At 32.9% G+C, this 21772-nt stretch overlaps 1 protein-coding gene across 4 annotated transcripts in view; it reads right to left on the bottom strand.

The window, feature by feature from the left end:
- Positions 1-21772, bottom strand: part of LOC117180895 (proto-oncogene tyrosine-protein kinase receptor Ret) — a 161674-nt gene that overhangs the window by 76101 nt on the left and 63801 nt on the right. For 3 of the 4 annotated variants that reach the window (XM_033373488.1, XM_033373490.1, XM_033373489.1), the window contains exons 3-8: positions 18155-18376; positions 17713-17834; positions 16953-17088; positions 16512-16765; positions 14377-14548; positions 14149-14246 (exon numbers count right to left, since the gene is read on the bottom strand). In XM_033373488.1, the coding sequence (XP_033229379.1) occupies positions 14149-14246; positions 14377-14548; positions 16512-16765; positions 16953-17088; positions 17713-17834; positions 18155-18376 (1004 nt within the window). Of the gene's footprint in view, positions 1-14148; positions 14247-14376; positions 14549-16511; positions 16766-16952; positions 17089-17712; positions 17835-18154; positions 18377-19736; positions 19854-21772 lie in introns of those variants that run through there. The other variant, XM_033373491.1, reaches the window with a different exon arrangement.

Genomic DNA, 21772 nt, shown 5'->3' with positions numbered 1-21772 from the left:
TCTCGGCGTTATTTTTAGTTTGTAGGTTTAAATTTCCTTTGTTTTCTTTCTTTTACTGTGAAATTATAATGAATTGCTATGAATTACTTATCTTTAAGCACGTTTCCAGATTTCCCAGTAACTGCATATCGAAGTACAATTTTAAGAAAGTGCATTTATACCAAATTGAAAATTTTCTATTTTGTTTTTTCTCCAACCGAGTATATAAGAGACCACTCTCTTTTAAATTTGCCACGGAACTTTTAAGGAAAATACAAGATAATGTAGGGGTCGACTTACGACTGATTTTCCTTTTTTCTGTTTACAGTATATTTTTAACATATTATACATTCGAAATATGAAAGAAAAAAGTGAATTTTTTGGAAATTCTAAAGGTATCTCCCCCCTTAAACAAATTTGCCTTTTATGTTTTTTTAGAAAAATCAATACTTTCCGGAATATCCGCATGATCCATAATTTATTCCCGCAACGGTCATCCGAGAAAGATAGCGAAAAACTGCCCTCTGTTGGACCCCCCCTTCTCCTTAATAACAAAAGTTCAAGAATCGGAGTCCTGCGAAAATAATTGTCAATTTTTTTTCAAATCTGGGGGAAAACACTGTCGATGAGCCTTTGAGGGGGCCATATGCTGAAAAACAGTTTTCGGTCAATTTAAAGTTTGTTTAATTTGGACATTCTAAATTATAACAAAATGTGACTTTGAAATGAATTCAAAAAGTTTTAAATTTCATATTATAAAAACTATGGCACTTAAACTGTCTTTTGTAAAAATGGCCAAAAAAATGTTGCAGCTCTGGGCCACGAGTTTACTTAATTCGGAATTGACGGGACATCGCTTGCCAAACCAACTTGGTCATACCGAGAGAGTACGGGTTCCGAGAGTTTTTGGGTACCGTAGTAAGGGGCTTTGTTAATATGACTCGGGAACGAGCTTCCTACTCCGGCTTTGCTATTCTTGCATCGAAGGTTGCCACACGAAATTCGATAGAATTTGAGTCAGAAAAGTATCACGAATCTACTGTATTTTCAGTGAGCTTAGTTTTCATGCAAAATTCGAAAGAAATTTTTTCAGTGTGGCAACGTCGCATTTTCATTCTAGGAGAAAATTGTGTTGACGGCGTTGACAGGTATAGAAATGGTTATGGTTATAACCTGAAGAAAGTGTCAATGAGATACAGTGTTGCCACATCGTCACTGCCTAAGCTCACCATGTGCCACGCGAGAACAGAAACATTATTCTTTACAACATTATATCTTTTATACTAAACAGTCAATAATTGTTATTTTTAAAAATAAAATCCGCACGATATTTTTCTTTATATTTGCAGTTTTTAGGCTCAATGGTAAGTTTCTTTTCCATGGTAGACTTTGTAATGTAGTGATTGCCTATGTCAGCTATAGGAGACCCATGCAAAAAGTATTAAACATAATTGATCGTATTTGATTTTTGAAACAGTTGAATAAGCTGAATAGGGTATGAATCGTTAGATAACAATATTTTTTACATATTCTGAAAATTGTAGACAATCCGTAAGCAGGGTCCAATTTCGGCACAACTACCTTAATATAATGTTTATGAATCAAAGATTCTAGATCTCTTACGAATATATATGACATAAGAATCATATAAGTTGTCCATTGTATATCCGACATTTAATTTTTCGGACCAGCTGTCATTTATGATACATTGTGCATTATCACCTTACAAAGATATCTTAGAGAATAAGTGAGATAATAATGCAGAGATGAAGTATAGCCTATAATTCTAATAGACTTAAATATAGATGAAGCATATCCATCCCATACTTCATATATGCTTCAGCTATATCTCAACAATACTTCAGCTATACTTTAGATATACTTTATTCATACTATTTAAATATACTTGAAGTATGGGATTATCTTATTTACCATACATTTTCTATACGTTGGAAAGTTAATGATTAATCACTCCCATACTTATGATTTTTACCTGGATATTAAAAAACAGCAGTGAATATCAAATAATTTGTATTAAAATATTATATTAGGCTCCAAAACTAATTATTTACTGTTCGATTTCTTGTTCATATTGAATTCAGATTCAGATTTCTGCCCAATTATGCCAAAGCGGTGGCGCTGTCGTAGCTAATCAACAGGCATATAGTAGCTTTTTCACTTTTCAAGGTGTCTTGCTGGGGTAGAATAATATTGAAAAGCAGCAAAAAAGTAGATTTGTACATTTACAACGCGATCATTACAAACCTCCCTGCATATAAGGAAGTATAAAGTTAATTTAGTTGATATTAAATCAAATATATAATAGCGAGAAAAAGAAGTTTTTTAGTTAGAAATTTTGTTACCTTTAATAGTCTTTTTAAACATAAATGGCATAGTTCGGACCAGGCCATAAGCATGGCCTGTGGGTGGAAGGTGGGCCAACATAATATATATACTAAGAGCCTTGGTGGTTCCGTTGGTTAGGCGTTCGGACTTCACGTCTTTATTTTTTGGCAGAGAAAAGTGGGCAATGTGTGAACAAGAATGAATGAGCATACCCTAGCGGAACAATAACGGATCAATACCTGTAAAGAGAGTTCTTTTGGCTATTTAAATAACTGCCATCAAAATAGAAGCGGAACATCAGCTTCCTATTGATGAACTAACTTTGGAATGAAAGGTATGGACAACAAAGACCTGATTGAAGCTGAGGAGATATGTGCTACGGACAATTTACATCAAGTACCGGATCCACTAGAGCTACCTACGAAATACAGCACCTTGAAAGGAATTTTGGTCATGCTTTATCTGGGTTCAGAAATGTAGAACCAACTGAAAAGTATTCTTTGCCCAAGATGAACATCACACTAAATGCGTTAGAGGTGCAAACTCTCGTGTCTCATGCAGCTGTGGTAGCTGGTAAAACGTTGGGTCGCAGGACTAGGCCTACAAATGCAGTCTTTGTCCCAAGAAGAATTCGTAATCCATCATGGAACATCAGGTTGGATATGAATGTCAGCAAATTAAGGTGAGAATTGGGTCGGTTGACTGAATATAAGAAAGGAAACAAAATCAGGAAGCTGATACAACGTGTTACTACAATTATTATAGAGTCCCAATGGTAGAGACCTGTTGTTCTTACTGCTGGACTACGTAGGTTCGAGAAAAGTAGTCCAAGAAAGCAACAAAACCGAACCTTTCAGGCAGATGAAAGGAAGCTCTATCCTGAACTGAGTGTAAAGAAAAATAACGAGCAAGACATAGAAGTCCTTTAACTAGAAGACATGACTAATTATTAGTCGGATGTTTGGGGAAAAATGAACAAAAGCAATTTAGACGCAGCGTGCTTTTCAATCGAGAAAGTAAGAGCAATGGGGCAATGGAGCTGACTCTCATCACAGGTTTAGATGTTTTAGCGGTTTTCAAAAGGCCGAGTAACTGGAAAGCTCCAGGTCCGGAAATGGTGCACAACTTCTAGTAAATTTACCTGGCGAGTGTGCATCCTGTGTTGACAAGGTGTTTTCAGAAGATTACAGGACACCACGATCTGATGCCAGGCTTTATACTAAACATAAAAGAAATTTGGCATACATCAAATACAAGCAAGTGTTTCTTTCCGTGCCATATGACTGTTTGTTTAAAGTCTGAAAAGTTTACCAAATATGCCGACGCATCAGCGACTTTCTAAGTCGTACGTTGATGCTTTGGGGTACACAAGTCAACTATTTTAACCATAACCTACCAAGGATAACTAGATCTATACGCATTACAACAGGCATCTATCAAGGAGACTCTTTCAGTGCCCTATGGTTCTGTATAGCGTTGAACCCATTGATCAAAACCCTAAATAGCATTCCTCATGGGTTCAGAATACATGATAATGACTATGGTCGTCAACTGACCCATATTCTATACATGGATGAATTAAAGCTATCTGCTAGTTGAGAAAACAAATTGCAGCAAGTACTCGATGTCACAAAATAGTTCTCGAATGAACTCAACATGGAGTTTGGACTAGATAAATGCAGAACAGTGCATTTAACCAGAGGAAAATTAGGGACCGCTGACCTAGAGCACGAGTTTGAGAATGATGTCAAAGTAATGGCTGAGGACAAGTCATATAAATATCTGGATAGTCTCGAATCGAAGCGTATTCAGTACAAGATAGTTAAGCAAATCCTAACGACTGGCCAGGGTTCATCAAATAGTCGAACACCGGACTTGAAAGGTTAAACAAAACCATCTGCCTCTAAATGACGAAGCACCAAATGCATCACCGCAATTCGGCGACTGATGGCATATATGGATAGGGGCTTTGTGGATGTCAAGAAACGATGTAAGTCAAATGTCATACAGTTGCGAAACTATTTTAACAGCAAGCAAGATAGATGATGCGTTTTAAAACACCATCTGTAATGTGGATATTAATTAAATGCCCTGTAATTTGTCCTCAGAGAAGGCATTCAATATCAGAGTAGCAACCATAGAGGAATCAGAAATGCAATCCAAAGAAAAAATCGTCCACAGCGAGCACCCCAAAACGTTGGATCAATATGAAGTTGATAGTCAGGCATCCAATATTTGACTGAAGAAGGTTGTCTTGGATGTAGAAACAGAAGGATTCATCATTGCGATTTAGAACAAGGTTGTGAACGTCAGAAATTATAGCAAACGCGTGTCACATCAAAACATGGTTGACCGTTGCCAGTTATGTGGAGATAACAACAAATCCATCAAGCTCATTATTGATGTTTGTCGCATAATTGTTCAGAGAGAATATAAGCACAGACATGATGATGTGGTAAACATTATCCATCAACAACTTGCCCGAAGCCTAGGACTCCTAACAGAATGGATGCATTTCTACAGATACATTACACTGTCTGTTTTAGAAAACGAAAATTACATCTTATATTGGGATGCTACTATCCGGACGGTTCATTATATCCAGGCCAATTGACACGACATCGTGATGAGAGAGAATATAGGTAAAGGAGTTTACGTCAATGATATTGCTTTTCCACTAAACCGTAATTGGCAGTCAAACTATACAACCAGCATCCATAAGTATATCAAGCTAAGGCATGAAGCAAAGACAATATGGAGCAACGTGAAATATGCATCTATTCATCCTATTCTGATTTCCGCTATAGGAAATGTGCACACAAGATGCACGGAACATCTCAAACATTTAGGAGTCAGTAGGGTACTGGTAGAAGCTTAGAGTGCAGTTTTATTAAACGCCTGTCGCATTGTAAGAAATTTTCTTGACCATTAGGAAGCAAACGACTAAAAAACTATGAAGTGGCATAGGGTAGTTCTAAAAAGGCATCCAGATGCGACTGTCGTCACGACCAACGCTTGCGACCGCTGTTTACTTATAACAGATGTGAAATAAGAACTCCCAACTACACCATACCCCTAATTTTATACCTACGACATCATCGCAAATGCTTTCAAACATCATAATAAATTAAATATTCGAGAATGAGCTAAATAAAATAATAAATATAGAAACTTACGTCTGCATAATGCAAAACTTTAATTACACCGGCACACGCAAAAAAGTGGTCTATCCGGCAGACTACACTAGCATATCTATATGTTCTTGGGGTCGCTGAATTCGAATCCGGTGTCCACATGACCAAGTTGGCTCGTGTTTTTCTGAAAAACGAAAAAATATACGTAAAATCGACAAAAACAGCGATTTTTCAGGTATATTTTTGCAAAAAAAAAAATATTTTATCTCGCCCGGTGGAATTAACCAACATATTTATATGTCTTTTGAGTCGCTGAATTCGCATCTGAGACTCAAATAACCAATTTGGCTCATACTTTTGCAAACAAAAAATTTATACTTGGTGGTCTAAATCAGCATATCCTTATGTTTTTGGGGTCGCTCAATCCGAATCCGGAGTCAAAATAACCCATTTGGCTCATATTTCATCAAAAAATGCAAAAATAGAGGTAAAATCGACGAAAACAGCGGGTTTTCGTGCATATTTTTGCAAAAAAATATATCTTCATCCTCGGTGAACTTATTTAGCATATCCTTATGTTTTTAAGGTCACTAGTTTTGAATCCGGGGTTCCAATAACCCAGTTGGCTCATGTTTTATCGAAAAACGCAAAATTATACATAAGATCAACGAAAACCTTTTCCTTCCTCGACTGGGATTGTCGTTCACTGTAGATTTCCTTTGCGTCTCACGTTTCGGGGTTTTTAACTTGCGTTAGTCTCCTTGCGTTGCAATAGTAGGATTTTTTGTAAATAAGTTTCATTTACTTTTAGCGTTACCCAAAAACAACAACGTAGACGTAGCATCCCTTTATGGTGCTTTATTACCGTGAGTCCCCTTTCTTCTCACGCTTATAGGGTTTTTTATTTTTTATTTTTCTTTATATCGCTTGTATCGAACCCTTTTGTCCTCAAAAGACTTACGTAGCGGATTTCGCTTACGTTTGGTCCCTTGATTGACTTGATCTCGTTTTAAACGTTAATAGTAGTCAGCCATCATGTTGATATCCCAGCATCCCTGATATGGCTTCTCCATCTCTTTTATATCCTGGTGGAAACGTTCGCCTTGCTCTGCACTAAAGTCTCCCAGGTTGTCTGGAAACTTATTTATATGCGAATGAAGAAAATGTAGCTTCAAATTCATGAGGCAGCCTAGTTTACCAAAGCTTGTTACCATTTCTGAAACCACATTTTGATAGTCTGAACCTTTCTTATTACCTAAAAAGTTTTTGACAACATTTTTAAGACTAAGCTAGGCATCTTTTTCAGTGCCAGATATTTTTATAATGAATTCTGGATCCTGCAACATTTTTCTTATCTGCAGTCCATCGAAGATCCCCTCTTTGAATTTTTCTTCGGAAAGTTGTGGAAATTGATCTTCCAAATACGCATAGCATTCGCCAACCTTGTCAAGCGCTTTGACAAACTGTTTCATAAGACCAAGCTTTATATGAAGAGGTGGAATCTAAACTTCTTTTGGGTCAACTAGAGGATCTTTAATTATATTTTCTTGTCCTTGCTCAAACGATGTTCTTTTTGGCCATCTTTTTTTTGTAATGACGAACGCGATCTCGACTGCCCCATAAGCACAAGTAACAAGGTGTTTTTGCATACCCTGATTGCTGTCCTAAAACGATTCCAAGAATTTTGAGATCCCCGCAGACTGGGTCGACTCTCATGGGCGCGTGTGATCACATACACTTTTGTAGTTATCCACCTCCTTGTAGATGGCTCTACTGTATATCTTGGCGCCGCCATTCTAATGTTCGTTGAGGTTATATTTTCGTCAACAAACTTTAAATTTTTCTAAGTTCAGAAAAGTTGTGTCTCGCCGTATAAAGTGAAATCAGTACATTGAAAAATAAACAAAGTTTCAGTAAATTGAAATGTTTGGCTGTGCCAGGATGTCACTGATTTCACTTCTCTATTATAATGCGAATAAATAAAATGTTGAAAAAAGGTTACATTTCATGTCTTATGTAATTCTTCATTTATTGGAAAATTATTGCAAAATTGTACAAATTTATGCCGAAAATGGCACAGGAAACAGTATTTAATACTTTTTTCTTCTTAAATTTGTATAATTTTGAATTAACTCGTTTATTTTCTCTAATTTTAATTCATGCAACACATTCAAATAATATACACATTTGCGTGCACGAACATATGGATACGCTTTAGTTTGCCACCTCCTTGTAGATTGCGCTAGTGTTGCTATAAGTGGTCAAACGCGCCCGTTGGAGTCGACCCAGCCTGGATCCCCGCAAATTTTCCACTTATAAGTTAAATAATTGATTTTTTCCAGGACAAATTTTAAGTTACTGTAATGCTCTTTCAGTTCCGTAGAATGTGCGTTTCGAATTGCAGCGTAAACATTATTATTATGCAATAACATTGCTTTTAGACTACGCTTAGAAAAGTCAGTGAATAGCCGCCAATCTTCCGGTCTATACAGTCCGGGTTTCATTTTTCCCATTAATCCGTCAATGTTTTTAGAATAGACTAATTTTCCATGATCATTTTCTTCAGAAGTAAAAAACTGTCAAAACTCTTTTTCCCTATTTCTGTAGAAACTTGATTTAACTCCTTTAGCTAATAAGTTCTTCTTTTTCAAAACGGAAGCAAGATACTCTGAAGCATCTTCAAAGAGACCGAGATCTCGCGATAAATCATTCAAAGCACTTTTCTTTTTTCTGTTGATTCCTGTCAGGTTTGTTATACAAAAGTAGCATTCCTCTTACCGAAGAGGCTTCCTCCATATCGTAGGTTCTTGAATCCTAAGGATTTTCTTATTTCCTTCTCTGTCTTTCAATCGATTGAAAGCCTTATAACAAGCACTGAAAATTTTGTGAGGAACCCAATTTTCACTTTGGTTTTGAGCGTCCATACCAAAATAGCTTTTATAAATTGTTTTTATATCATCGCTGATTACTCTTCGATTTTCTTAAACCTCAAATTTACCACATATGTAGCAAAATGCATCTGGATTACCCACACAATCATGCGCTATAGTGGAAGTAGATAAATTGGAACTGAAACAGCGCTTAGAAGACATGATTTGTTTTGATTTGGGAGTTTATAGTAGTAGTGTAAGTATAGTATAGTAAACTAGTGATTTAAAAACATAAAAAAAAGAAACTGATAATGGTTTTTAAAACTGTGCTGAAGTCACATTAAGAAGCACGCTTAAAAAGATTGCCACCACTGTCCTCTTTACTAACGCGAAGTTCGAGCGCGATCTTTCATTTGTTTGTTTCACAGTCATTTGTTTTGACGTGAAGTTCGAGCGGGATCTGTCATTTGTTTTGTTCTATTTTACCTCTATTTTTGCGTTTTTCGGAAAAATAATGCCAACTCGGTTATTTGGACCCCGGATTCGGATTCAGCTACCTAAAAAACATATAGATATGCTGGTTAGGTCCACCGGTCATGAAAATATATATTTTTTTGTTGCAAAATTATACAAGAAAAATCGCTGTTTCTGTCGACTTTGAATCTATTTTTGCCTTTTTCGAAAAAGTATGAGCCAAATTGGTTATTTGGGCCTCAGATTCGAATTCAGTAATGTCCACCGGACGAGAAGATACATTTTTTTTTGCAAAAATATACCTGAAAAATCGCTGTTTTTATCGATTTTACGTCTATTTTTTCCTTTTTCAGAAAAATACGAGCCAAATTGGTTATTTGGACACCGGATTCGAATTCAGCCACCCCAAAAACATATAGGTATGCTATTGTAGTCTGTCGGACAGATCACTTTTTTTTGTGTGTCGGTGTTATTGCATAACCTAGAAGAAATAATACCAAATGTTGAATTCAGAATTAAAGGTATGTCACACCACACAGTGGGGCAAAAGAACGTCCGTGGACAAATTACTTTTCAGAAGAACATTTTTTAAAGTTCTAATAAGTTCCACATTAAATTTTTCTAGCACATTAAAAAAATTACGTTTTTTTATTAATTAGTAGAGTAACACAAATGTCGAACAATGTAGTGAAATTATAATAAGAAAATTAGTGAATAAAACTAGTTATGTGGAGATAGGCAGCGATTTATCACTTGGCTTACACTAAACTTAAACAATTTATAGACCGAGTTTTTTTCTTAAGTAAATAAAAGTCATGAACCAATTTCTTAATTCATTAACAAACCTTATAACTAACTATTCGTATCAGCTATTTATGATGGAATAAAAAATGTTTTTTCTATATTAGATGGCAAATGCATTATTTGTCTATTTTTGGACGTTCAAATTTGGTTCTTTTGACACAATCGAAAACAATTAGTTGAAATTCTCTGAAGGATCATTAAGGATTATCAATTAATAGCAAGGAATTATTTCTATGTAATTTTCACAATGTTATATAAAATATGGATATTCGTTTATTAAATTTGTTCATGAAAGGACCAAGTATATATTAAATTGCTTTACTTCAACTAAAAAAATTATTTTGGCTATACTAAGTTGTTCAAATTTAATGCGAATTTAATGACGAATCGCTGCCAATCGCCACGAAATCATTTTCATTCACTTATTTATTCCTAACCAATCCAATACATCTTTAATTTTTTACATTTTTTTGCCCGACTGTGTGCCGCTTAGCCCCAATTTACGGTACCTAAGTGCTGATTAAAAATAATTTTGAAAAATTTAATAAATTAATTTATATACTCTATTATCATACTAATATTGAGAGCATTTTCAATTAGTTAAGTATTTCACTTCAGAGAAACGATGATATAAAATAAGCCAGAGATGCTTTTACACTCATTTAGTGGTGCAGTAAGTAAACGTCAGTAGCCTGCAACACTGAGATATTAAATTGAGTAAAGGGGCCATAAAGATATGTTAGCAGTCTGGTAAATCGATCTTCAAGGTTTTCTGTTATCCCCAAGTCTGACTTGTATCCTCCTTTTATAGAAATTTATTTCCTCACGGTTTTACTTCTACGAGAAAAACTTAGAATCAACTTTTTGTATTTTCAAGCTTATCTTGTCTCCTCGAGACTTATTTGTACAATATTAAATTTCTTTTTTAAAAGAGAAGAAAAAAAAATCTTTTACGCGTATAAACAAATTATTCAAGAAATTTCAAATACTCTAGGCAATATAAAAAGTGACCTTACTATAGAAATAAAGATTTTTTTGCATTATTAGTATAGTATATTGTACATCATTCTATATTGTAAGTATACTAGTGGAATATAATAAAAAAATAGAAGATTTTAAAAATTTCAGAGTAGTTTTTTATAAATATTATTGTGACTTACCTCACCTTCAACCTCCTACAATTTTTAGATGTGATTCTTAAGACAGGTAACACTGCCGAATGCAGAATAAATTTCTGTGCTTTCAATACATAATCACTTGTACGTATTTTACTACACTTACATAATTTTCTATTAGGTTTAATAATTTGAAAATTTCATAATTTAATTTAAGATATTACTAATTTTCTTTTATTCTGTTTTAAATTTCTTCCGCAAGCTATTTTTTACACTACTGTAAATGTGCAACGTGATATTCCTACCTAGCTTTATCTTTTTTTTAAGATGTAGCCTCTTTAAAAAAATACAGTACATGATAACTGGAAACGGAATAAATGTCAAACTCGGACATAACGCCAGTTTTGGGGCTGATGGTGAACCTGACATACCCAACCGTATTGGATATATCTCCAATCCGAGCGTAAAGAATCAGGGGCGTCTGAACCATTTTCGGTGGATTTTAATGCGTGGTAAAATATATTTACAAAATTGTTTTTCTTATACGAAAAGCAGGATGCAAACGCACATCATTTTCTTGCAACTATGTATGCATAAGCAAAGCGCCTCACGGTAACACTTCAAGTTCGAAGCACGCACTGTCACCTATTGCCCAGTTTCATAAGCAGACATGGAAAGAAGTTTTTTAACAGAAAATCACTTCCTTTTATAAATATAAGACTGCCAACGAAAAACACAGTTTTCACTATTTGTACTTCAAGACTTGACAATTTCAGATTAGGAAATTATTAATTTTAAACCGTAGTATAAAATTGTTAAATAATAAGAAAGAATGTTCACTGCGCCTTTTCATCAAAATTGCTCCAATAACTTCGAGACACTCCCATTGGCTTCAGTAGGCATCGGAGCCCCACTGCTGCTCGACGGGAGGTCGCCAGTGTGCTTATTCGCGTGTGCTTTCCACTTCAACTGAACAAACGCAATGTCGTGACGCATTTACACAGGTAGGCCGTTAAGGAAAAGTTGCTTGTCGTAACGCTCCTGTTTGGCCACGTTATGTCCGAGTTTTACGTTGTTCTACTTTCATTTTTCACATAATGAAAATAAATGTTACTGTAAATGGGATAAGGGTGACCATCTTACAGTAGATAATGATCCTGTAGTAGACAATTATTGATTTGAAATTTATGCTTATAGATAATGATTATCTACTGTAGGACAATTATATACTGCAGGGTGGTCTTCCATATCGCTGTATTTTTACTTTTCATACAGTAAAAAGAAAGACCACTTTAAATGGGGCAAGGGTGTGCTCCTAAGCAGTCCTATCTTTTTCAGACATAGCGTCTTTGAGAAAACACGCTACATCCTGTAATGCCCCTTTTCCTCCATTTTTCAGGTTAAAAGAGTAATGGAAATGGGATATCGATATATTTACACTTTTCACGTAATGGACAAGAAGACTCCTGCAAAAGAAACCTCACTACGGCACTTTTCGAAAACAATAATAATTGACCGAGATATGCAATACAGGTAGAATAATCGATTTTCATTGTAATACATTCGTGCTCGTAGGTGGCTGTGATTAGCTGCATCTAAAATAGTAGATTATGTGAGGTTATGTATCGGGCGTGTAAAACTGTGTATCTTTAGGTGAGGAGGATGTTTTCAGTAGGGGCAGTCGGTGAGACGTAGGCGAGCTGAAGGCGTTGTCGCAGGAGAGCCGTGGGCAGAGCTGAGCCGACGGCACCTATTCTTCAAACATCACTCGAGCCGAAACAAGTTTACACACGCTCCCCGTGCACTATTTTACTCAACATTGATACCAAAAGTTACAGAAAATTATGTTAATTTTATAAATAGTTTAGATTTCTGGTAATTTTGGGAATGTTTTAGAAATATCCGGTTATTTTGGTAGTTTGAACAAATCTTGACTGCGCGTATTCGGCTAAAAAAGTTAGAGTTGAAGTTATGATTTTCTTTAGGAGAATTTATTCTGCGCTAAATTTTCTTCCTTTGAGGGGCAATAAAGAGAGTATTTTTCTCTGGAAAATTAATAACCACGTCTCAACTGGGGTCTTAATTAGAAGACGCTCTTGCACAATTGCCTCCGTATTGTATTCTCGTTATCGGTTTATTCTAGATTTGAGTTTATTTGATATAAGAATTTCAAGTTTTTTAGCAACTAGGCAACTGCAAGTTTCCAGAAAAACATGAACCAAATAATTCCTCTCGAAAGTTTTAGAGTCTGGTCATCATTTCCATTATTGCTCTTTATTTAATTAACTTTTTTTACCTGAAATATTATCTTAGGATGAAATTAAACCTTTTTTCTTCACTACTTATAGAAATAAAGAGAATCGTGTCGTTACTTTCTTAGAAATGGTGATCAATTTGCAAGTAGCATGTACCGATATAATCTGGCCATTATTTTATATATATTTAAACGAGTATTTATTTTTAACTTATGCCATAACTTTTTTACTTTTTTCTTAACGTCAATTGAAAAATACGAATGATAAGAATCTACTTTTGATTAATATTTTCGAATGAAAATCATTTTTTTATATTAAAAAGCGTGACGTAAAGTTTGAGACAGAAAATCATATTCGCAGCCAAATTAAATTGAAGATTTTATCACTGAGTCTCTCCTGTTGTGAAAAAGTTATTTTAGCGAATGAGGCAAAGAATTCTCCAATATCCTGTATCTTTCTTCCTGTCAGATGCAACGAAAATAGTTAACCAAGGGGAAAATAAATGTGCATCGATTTGATAAATGAACAAATCTACTAGCAAGAATTTTATAAAAGATGTGAGATTTCTGGATTCAATAAAACTAGAATATTGGTATTAAAAAAATTCTGTCTGTTCAATAAGTTTTATTTTTCAAAATGAGAGATTGTGAATATTCAAGAGAAGAATGATTTTTACCCGGTTTTCAAATTCAATTATTTTAAATCAATAAATTTGTTCTTTTTAAATATTATATTCATCTTTTGAAATGAAAGCCGTAACGAAAAGTTTCTTTAAACTTTCATTCATTCGAAATCATTTAGAAGAAGAATCGTTCTTTCCGACCGGAACTTTGTATCGGAAGTCTTATCCGGTTTGAAAGCTCTTATTCCGTATTTCATTATTATTGGCCAATTAAAGCCTGCCAGATAATTCCTTGGGAGTGGCATTGATTTCCTGGCAGAATCTCATCAAAAATTTATGGCAGAATAGCCGGGATGATAGGCAGACTAGTTGTGGGCGTCTATCACATTCAGTTTTACACTCCACTGGGCTAATTCTTATTTTGCAGCCTCAAGTGAATTTTGCATTGAAATTTTTCCAAACAATATTTCAATTCGTTAGAAATATGGACAATTTCAGCAAATAAGGTTTTGAAATAAATATTGCAAAAAATGTTCAAAGATTACTTACCGAATTGTCTCCGTATCCTGGTTGAAGGGATTCATCCTTTACTTGAAGAATGACTTTATATGGTGATTTTGGCAAGAGAGTTGTTCTAGAATATATCCCTGGGAATTTCAAAATTTATTTTTTTGACTGAATTTCAAGATTTCAGTTAACTTTTTTTGTGTGTACGTTGAAATTTAAACATAAGACTATATAACAAAAATATCTTTTTAATTTTTGAAAAACACTTACTTGTGTAAATCGCTGTCGATGGTGGAACATCCGTCCGTATATCTACAGGGAGCGTGTCATATGTTATATTGAAGGCATGATAAATATCCCCCAGAATCTGTACCGTGTATCGATTACTGCTTATTGCATCCGCATCTTTCACCATCAGTTCGTTTTTATCTAGCCTGTCACCCTGTTTAACAAATCGTATAATTTAACAAAATATTCGTTTAAAAATTGAATCTGAAATTGCCCTAATCTCTATTTTCTTATGGGATCTTTCACTAATTACGTAAGTCTTGTTTTGCGGGGGGGGGGGGGGCTGATGAACCCTTATTTCCAGGAGAGTCCAAAAATGTCTTACGCAAGCTTCTTCTTCCTAATTATTTTTGTATCATATGAAAATTATCACCTGTTTTGGTTGTTGTATTTATTTTTTGCATTTTTATAAGACTATAGACATTATATGATTATTTATCTTATTTATTTTTTAGTAAGTAACATTTCATATCACATACATACAATAAATATACATTCTTGAAATCTTTTGTGAACTTTTCATAAAATCTCGTAGAATCCACAAAAATCTTTGAAACCCTTAAGAATGTCGTTAAATCTTTTAAACATTTTATAAATTCCTTAAATTTCTTTAAAGCATGTAAAAAATCCTGTAAAATTCACGGAATTCTTAACAATCTCTAGAAATCATTTAAAATCTGTGAATAATTTCAAAATCTTAGGACATTCGAGACGAGATACCTTGAAATCTTTTAATCCCCTTAAAATTCATTTAGGTCTTTGAAAACTATGGAAAGCTTCCAAACCTCATGAAATCCCTTACAATATATTAAAATTCATTAAAGCGTTTTAGAAGCCATTTCAACTTCTAGAAATCCTCTAAAATCCTTAAGGAATCCTCTAAAATCCGTTGATATACTTAGAATCTTTTGAATTTTCTTACAAACCTTGTAATCCCGTTGAATACCCTTGAAATCCGCGGAAATAGTTCCTAATTCCTGAAATTTCTCCAAATACGTCTAAACCCTTCAGTATCGCTTGAAATACTTTAAAATGCAGTAAAATATCTGGAAATCAAAATGAACTTGTTGAAGTCCATTAAAATCTTGTAAAATTCCTTGAAGAAAGCAAGACTCTTTATATCATTTTAAATAATCTGAAATCTGCGAAAACTATGACAATTATTTGGAATTGTTTGAAATATCCTTAATATTTTGTAATCCCTTGAAATATTTTCAAATTTCCAGAGATCTCATGAAATTTCTAAAGCTTTAGAAAACTCGTTAAATTTCATTACTCTTCTGAAGTGCTTTAAATTCCTTAAAATCTCGTTTATGTTACAAACAATTGATATGCTTGTTATATATTGAGTAAAATATATATGATCTTACGCAAAAAGGTCGGGGAAGGGGGCTTTAAAAAATGTTTAAAATCATCCTCATTTAATTAATGCACGTTTTATAAATAAAATCCTTCAGGTTTAATTTTGGTTCACTTGCAGTATTTTCTTGATCATTATCATTTATTTTCAATTACTAATTTTCAAATAAAAAATTTGAATTCAGCATTTTCAGTTTTTCCCTTTCAGACTGAAGATCTGAAATATTTACGTAATGGGTTTCTAATTCGAGTAGAAATTCTCAAATATCTAAAAGGTGCGAAGTAATAAGAGGAAGCGCAGAATTTTTTTCTTTCAGTTCTCTTTGGATGGCAAGGAAGACGCGTGACGAGTGTCAGAATAGAAGGGCTTTGGTTTTTTTCCTATTTCCCGAAAATTCGTGTATTTTTACACGCGTTCGTCACTTTTCTGCTTGACAGTTTTAAGAAGGAGGAAAAATCGAGAAAAAGAGAACAGATAAAAAGCCAAGAGTGTAATCAGGATCAGCCCCTCGAGCCTCTCTTTCACTGTTTTTTTCTTTTTTTCTCATTTTTTTCACTCTCTAGTTTCTTATAATTCTTGCTCCCTTCGTTTCTTTCACCCTAAAGCAGTTTATAATACAATGCTTTAATTATGCTCACAATTTTCTCTTGATTAAGCTTGTCTACTCAATCCGAGTTTTTAACACAGCAAAAATTTATTTCTATATAAAAATGAAAATGAAAATTCGATTTTTGTTCTAAAATCTGTTTTTTCTTACAAGAGTGAAGTCTGTCAACTGAATTTCGAGACTGCCTTTGAGTTGGTCAACTGGAGGATTATCGTCCTGATCCAGAATGTCAATTCCAATTGTCCTTTCCATAGCATGTTGAAACCCAGTCTGTCTTTCCCAAATTACACAACGTACTTCGACGTCTACGTGAGCTCCAGTGCCTCTGGCAGTGTGTTTAGAATCTCGATCCAGAGATGCATTGGAAAAAATTACATTTCCTTCCACGTGGAAAAATTGTGTTCCTATAAATTGTTTTTGAAATAATAATGTAAATCTAAATGAAAATAGATTCTAAATTATAATTTATTTCAAAGTAACTCAAGAAGTATGAAATAACTTTGCAATTGTGAGACACACTCATAGCATGAGATTGTAAAACTATTTTTACAATTTTCATATTACTTTTTCGTTGTTTATTTTCCAACTTACCATTTAGTAATTCGTATCGAGTGACATGAAAATCGGGACATATCCCTTTGTAAATTTCTGGTCCGAAGCTTCCAAGCATTGTGATTGGTTGATTTTCGTATATTCGATACTTGGTTTCATGCCAGTAGCACATGTCCTAAAAAAATAAATTTTTATAAAGAAAATAATTACACTATTTTCGAAAATTATGAAAACTCCTGCTTTTCTAGCTGATCCTGAAATTCCTTAATTTTATAATGTTAAAATAAGAATTATTTTCTTATGACGTCACAAAAGCTAATCAAATTATATATTTAATAAGCAATAAGCCCAACTAGAAATCAAATATTAAGTTTATGAAAATATATTGCAAATAGGTCATTTTTCGGTGTGGTTTAATAATTTTAAAAACTTTAAAAATAGGTTATGTGCGCGTTTACCGAAATTCAATGTGTGTAGAACAAATATTTTCGGAGCCTGGACACCTTGCTAAAAATAATTAACAGTTGAAGTTCTTTGGCTTATTCTAAATACGCATCAGATCCTATGTTGATAACTTATTAAAATATTTTTCCATTTTTTCCAGGGACCATGTTTGAGTAGCTTTCGTGCTATTATGGGAAACTATTTAAATTTATATTTGTAAAAATTCAGAGACTTTAATAGCAGCTGAAAAACAGACTTTTCCACAGTTGCTGACTACAGTGTAGGTTGCTGTAAATGCTTAATGCAATTTTTGGTAAAATGTCAGCCAAAATAAATATACATATATTCTTTTTACCTCTAAATAATCTGTGCAATTTATCATGCCATTTTCAACAAGAACTGGTTCAACTTTAATCTCTAAAGATGCACCCTCTCCACTTCGTTCCTTCCCTTGAACGATAATAGCACTTCCAGTTCCTATTTAAGATAAACAAATTATTTTTAAAAAGAAACAATATTTATTGTATAAATTCTCTCTATTTGTTTTTAATTGCTTAGAAAAGATTTTGTCAAAAACAAAATAATTGTTCTTAACTTTTTTCTGCCTGATACGTAAAATTGTGTTTGTCTGAACCAGAAATATTCAAACATAAATCTTTCATGATTTTAAATTGCATCAAATTTAGAAAAATTTAGTTATTTCACTTGCAATATGGAATAAAGTTGCGGAAATTCTTAAAAAGATACGAATTTCTTAGAATTGTATTCATATTCTGAGAATAGAGGAATAATCTTACCCTCTTTGGGTAATGTGTGCAAGACAACACTTCCTGTTTCCGAATCAAGAGACGCTATTTTTTCACGTGGTAGAACTATTTGGTATTTTGGATCTTTAGGACTCGTGGAATCATTTCGAAGAGCTCTAACCGTAATTAATTTCATATCAGAGCTCAGACCTACTCCATTCTTAGCCAAGTAGGGTATCCTCAGCATGAAATCCGATTGCGGGAAATATAATGCTGCAACAAAAAAATAATATTCTTTTTAGAAAAAATTTTATTATCAGATAATTACTGTTCATTTTAAAAAAACATTATGCATCATTAAAGAATTTCTTGGCAGCAAAAAGAATAATTGAAAGTTTCTATTCAATTATTTTATTGAATTATTCTCCATATAATTCATATAAAGCGTTTCCATTTCAGAAATATCAGAGATGTTATCGATACGAGCGATTTTCTTAAAACGTAGAAAAATAATATTGTTAGGTAGGTAAGATATTTTGATGAAACATTTCTTTTAAATTTCAAAATTGTGGAAGTTATTTCACTTTGAATTTGTTAAAGCATTTTTTGGAAAATGCGATATCTCGCAAAGTTTTTAGCCGAGTTTAAATAAATTTATGAGAATTAACTAGAAACCAGAAATTCAGAAATCTTATTTCTATACATTTATTTTTTCGTTGTTTAACAATACTTACAAATGCAGAATCAAAATTGTTCTTTTCAATGTTGTGATTTTATACCTCCAAAATAATCACTCAAATAAAGCCATTGTTAGCTGGAACTAATTAAGTCAGGCTTAGAAATAATAAATATTTGATTAAAAATGGTGTTTAATTATTATAAACAATTTACATTAAAGTGTACTTCAGTATATGAGGTTTTTGTGAAATAACCTAAACTCCTAAAAAGTCCTAAACTCGTTGTAATTCATTATTAGAATAGTATTAGTAACCAAAAATGCTCACAATTTGAAAATCTCTAAATAACTTATAAAGTTATAAACAATTTTTAAACTATTTAACCTTTAAATGGGATATTTAAAGCCCTACGGGTAGACCAATTGACATAGTCAAAAAGTTAGTTACCAAAGTTTTTTTTAAATAAGGTCTATTACGGAAAAGCTAATAACATCATTCGATTTTGCGGGGAAAATTACCTAGAGTCTATGCTTTTGATTATATTGTTCTCAACCCTATTTGTTTATTTTTTATGAAATATCTTCTGCTAATAAAACTACGTAAGTTAAAAAATTGTTTATAAGTTAATAAGTTGTATATATATTTTCAAATTATGACTAACAGTGTTTTTATGAAAGATATTAATTCGGAGATAAGAGAACCACTTTGAACCGTTGTGCGCGAGATTGAAGAAAAAGTTCTTAACATCGGCTATACTGAATGCGGTTGAAACCTTTGCGAGATATCGTATTTTCCAAAAATGCATAAAAAACTCAAAGTGACTTCAAGAAAATCGCTCATATCGATAACAACTCTGGTATTCCTAGCCTGAAATCTCTTTAAATGGAAAGTTATCCATTTTATTTATTTGTTATTTTCCTATAATTTGTTTAAAATTTATGAAATATAAATCCTACCAAAGCTCCTCATCGACATTGGAAAATACATGATTGAAATTTGAGTAAATATCAATGTAATATTTATATGAAAACGGATCTGAAAACACTTTTTTGTAACTTCTGTTCAATGTGAATTTCCACTGGTTCTTATTTGTAATCCTATAATATAATAGTATTTTTCTAAACGTTTTATCGCATTTTTATGAAAATACTCTATAATCACTTCTTATTATTATACACTTTTTATCGAAATTTTCCCGCTTTACAATTATTAAATATCTTGAAATAACTTATGTAAAGAACAACGTGCTCGTAAAGTGCTTTGCGTGTAAATTTGTAACCAGTCTAAAGATGCAGCACGAAATTGAGACTAATCCAATGTAGCAAAATAATGCTCCGATTAGCGAAGAGTCCGAGTGAGTTCCGCTTACGCTTATGTAATAGTAAAGTAATATTCAACAAACATTTTTCTAATTTAGAAAATTTGATTCCTAATTTATCTCTGACTTTATATTCGCATATGTACAACATAAAAAAACATTTTAAAATAAAACTATACAATATAAAGCATGTTTTTCTATTTTCACTTCAAGATTAACACAAATCCAAGAAATGAAATTTTTTAATTTAATTATCAATATTGAGTAAGAATTTTCCTATTCCTTTACAGATTTTCTTTAATTTAAAATTCTTTTCGATAACCATTTCAGGAATAAACGAACCGTTTATGATACGAATCAAAACTCGAATGTTGTTCTATTTTCTTATCGGAAAAGCTGGGTAACGACTTTCAGCAAAGGTGGAACGAAAGAACGTTGCAGAGAAAATGGCACATTTACGACTCGATTTTTTTACGATCAGGCGTTATTCATCGCATAGAAATTGACATTACAAGAAGTAAAAAATTGAATAAAATCTGTTTTGCAACTCTTGAGATAAAGATGTAAGAAAAGTGATTATATTTAATTATTTTGTGTAGTTATATATAACATAAATATTATACATCCAGAAAAAAGTTTTGTTGAATCAAAGAAACTTTATTTAAATCAAAGACATTCTAGTATTGATATACGGTGAAAGAAACATTTATTTGATTTGAAAAAAATTTTTAAATTAGATTTAAAGAAATGTTTCGTTAATTTAAACGGAAAACTTCTTTAAATTAAATAAATATTTCGTTCGTTCAAACCTAATATTTCTTTGAATTAAAGAAATATTTGAGTGCTTCAAATGAAAAATTTATTTAAATCAAGAAATATAATTTTTGCTTTGACCTTTACATTTTTTTAAGTGAAATAACTGTTTTGGTTGAAAAAAGAGAACAGGTTAGTTTAAAATTAATATAGATTTTCTTTGAATCCAATAATGAATTATAAATAAATTAGCTTTCTCATGAAGCAAATATTTCTATTCAATTTAAAACTATAATCATTCTATTTAATTACAAGCCAAAAAATTTCGTTTTGCATCGCATGAGAATAATTTGTCAATAATCGGATTCGAAAACTCGAGTTTCAAGAAACTTGCATGGTCTATTTATTTACCTGAGGAAAATAGTTTATTTTAATATTTTTTTTTGTGTGAATGAATTTTACTCTTTCTTGATTTACAATTCTTCACGAAAATTTAAGGTAAAAAGATAAATTGTAACGAAATTGTGCACAGAATTAACAAAAATTTACATAAAAGGGAGGTTAAGTCGTGCTGTATAAAAGTATTTATTTACACGGTAGAAAGTTGCTATGCTTTCTGCAAATCTTTACCATGCAAGGATGTCGTACACTTCTTTATCACACATTTTAGCGATTTTAATTGTTACCAACCTAATGGGAAATGCCTGTATTGAGCCGTAACTTACGTCTGGCGCAGTACTGATCCAGTTGTCTTGCCAACGTCCAGCCAAATTTTTGTGGACCAGTGCTGGCGCAGTACTGGCAAATTGACGATGCCAACGTCTAGCCAAGACTTGACGAACGAGTACTGGAGCAGTAATGGGGGAATTGCAGTTCAATTACTGTACCGATACTGGCAAAAATGATAGATAAAAAAGCAAA

Source organism: Belonocnema kinseyi, chromosome 9, assembly GCF_010883055.1.
Source record: "Belonocnema kinseyi isolate 2016_QV_RU_SX_M_011 chromosome 9, B_treatae_v1, whole genome shotgun sequence".
Lineage (NCBI taxonomy): Eukaryota > Metazoa > Arthropoda > Insecta > Hymenoptera > Cynipidae > Belonocnema > Belonocnema kinseyi.
The sequence above is the reverse complement of the archived record's forward strand: the minus strand, read 5'-3'. Positions and strand labels throughout refer to the sequence as shown.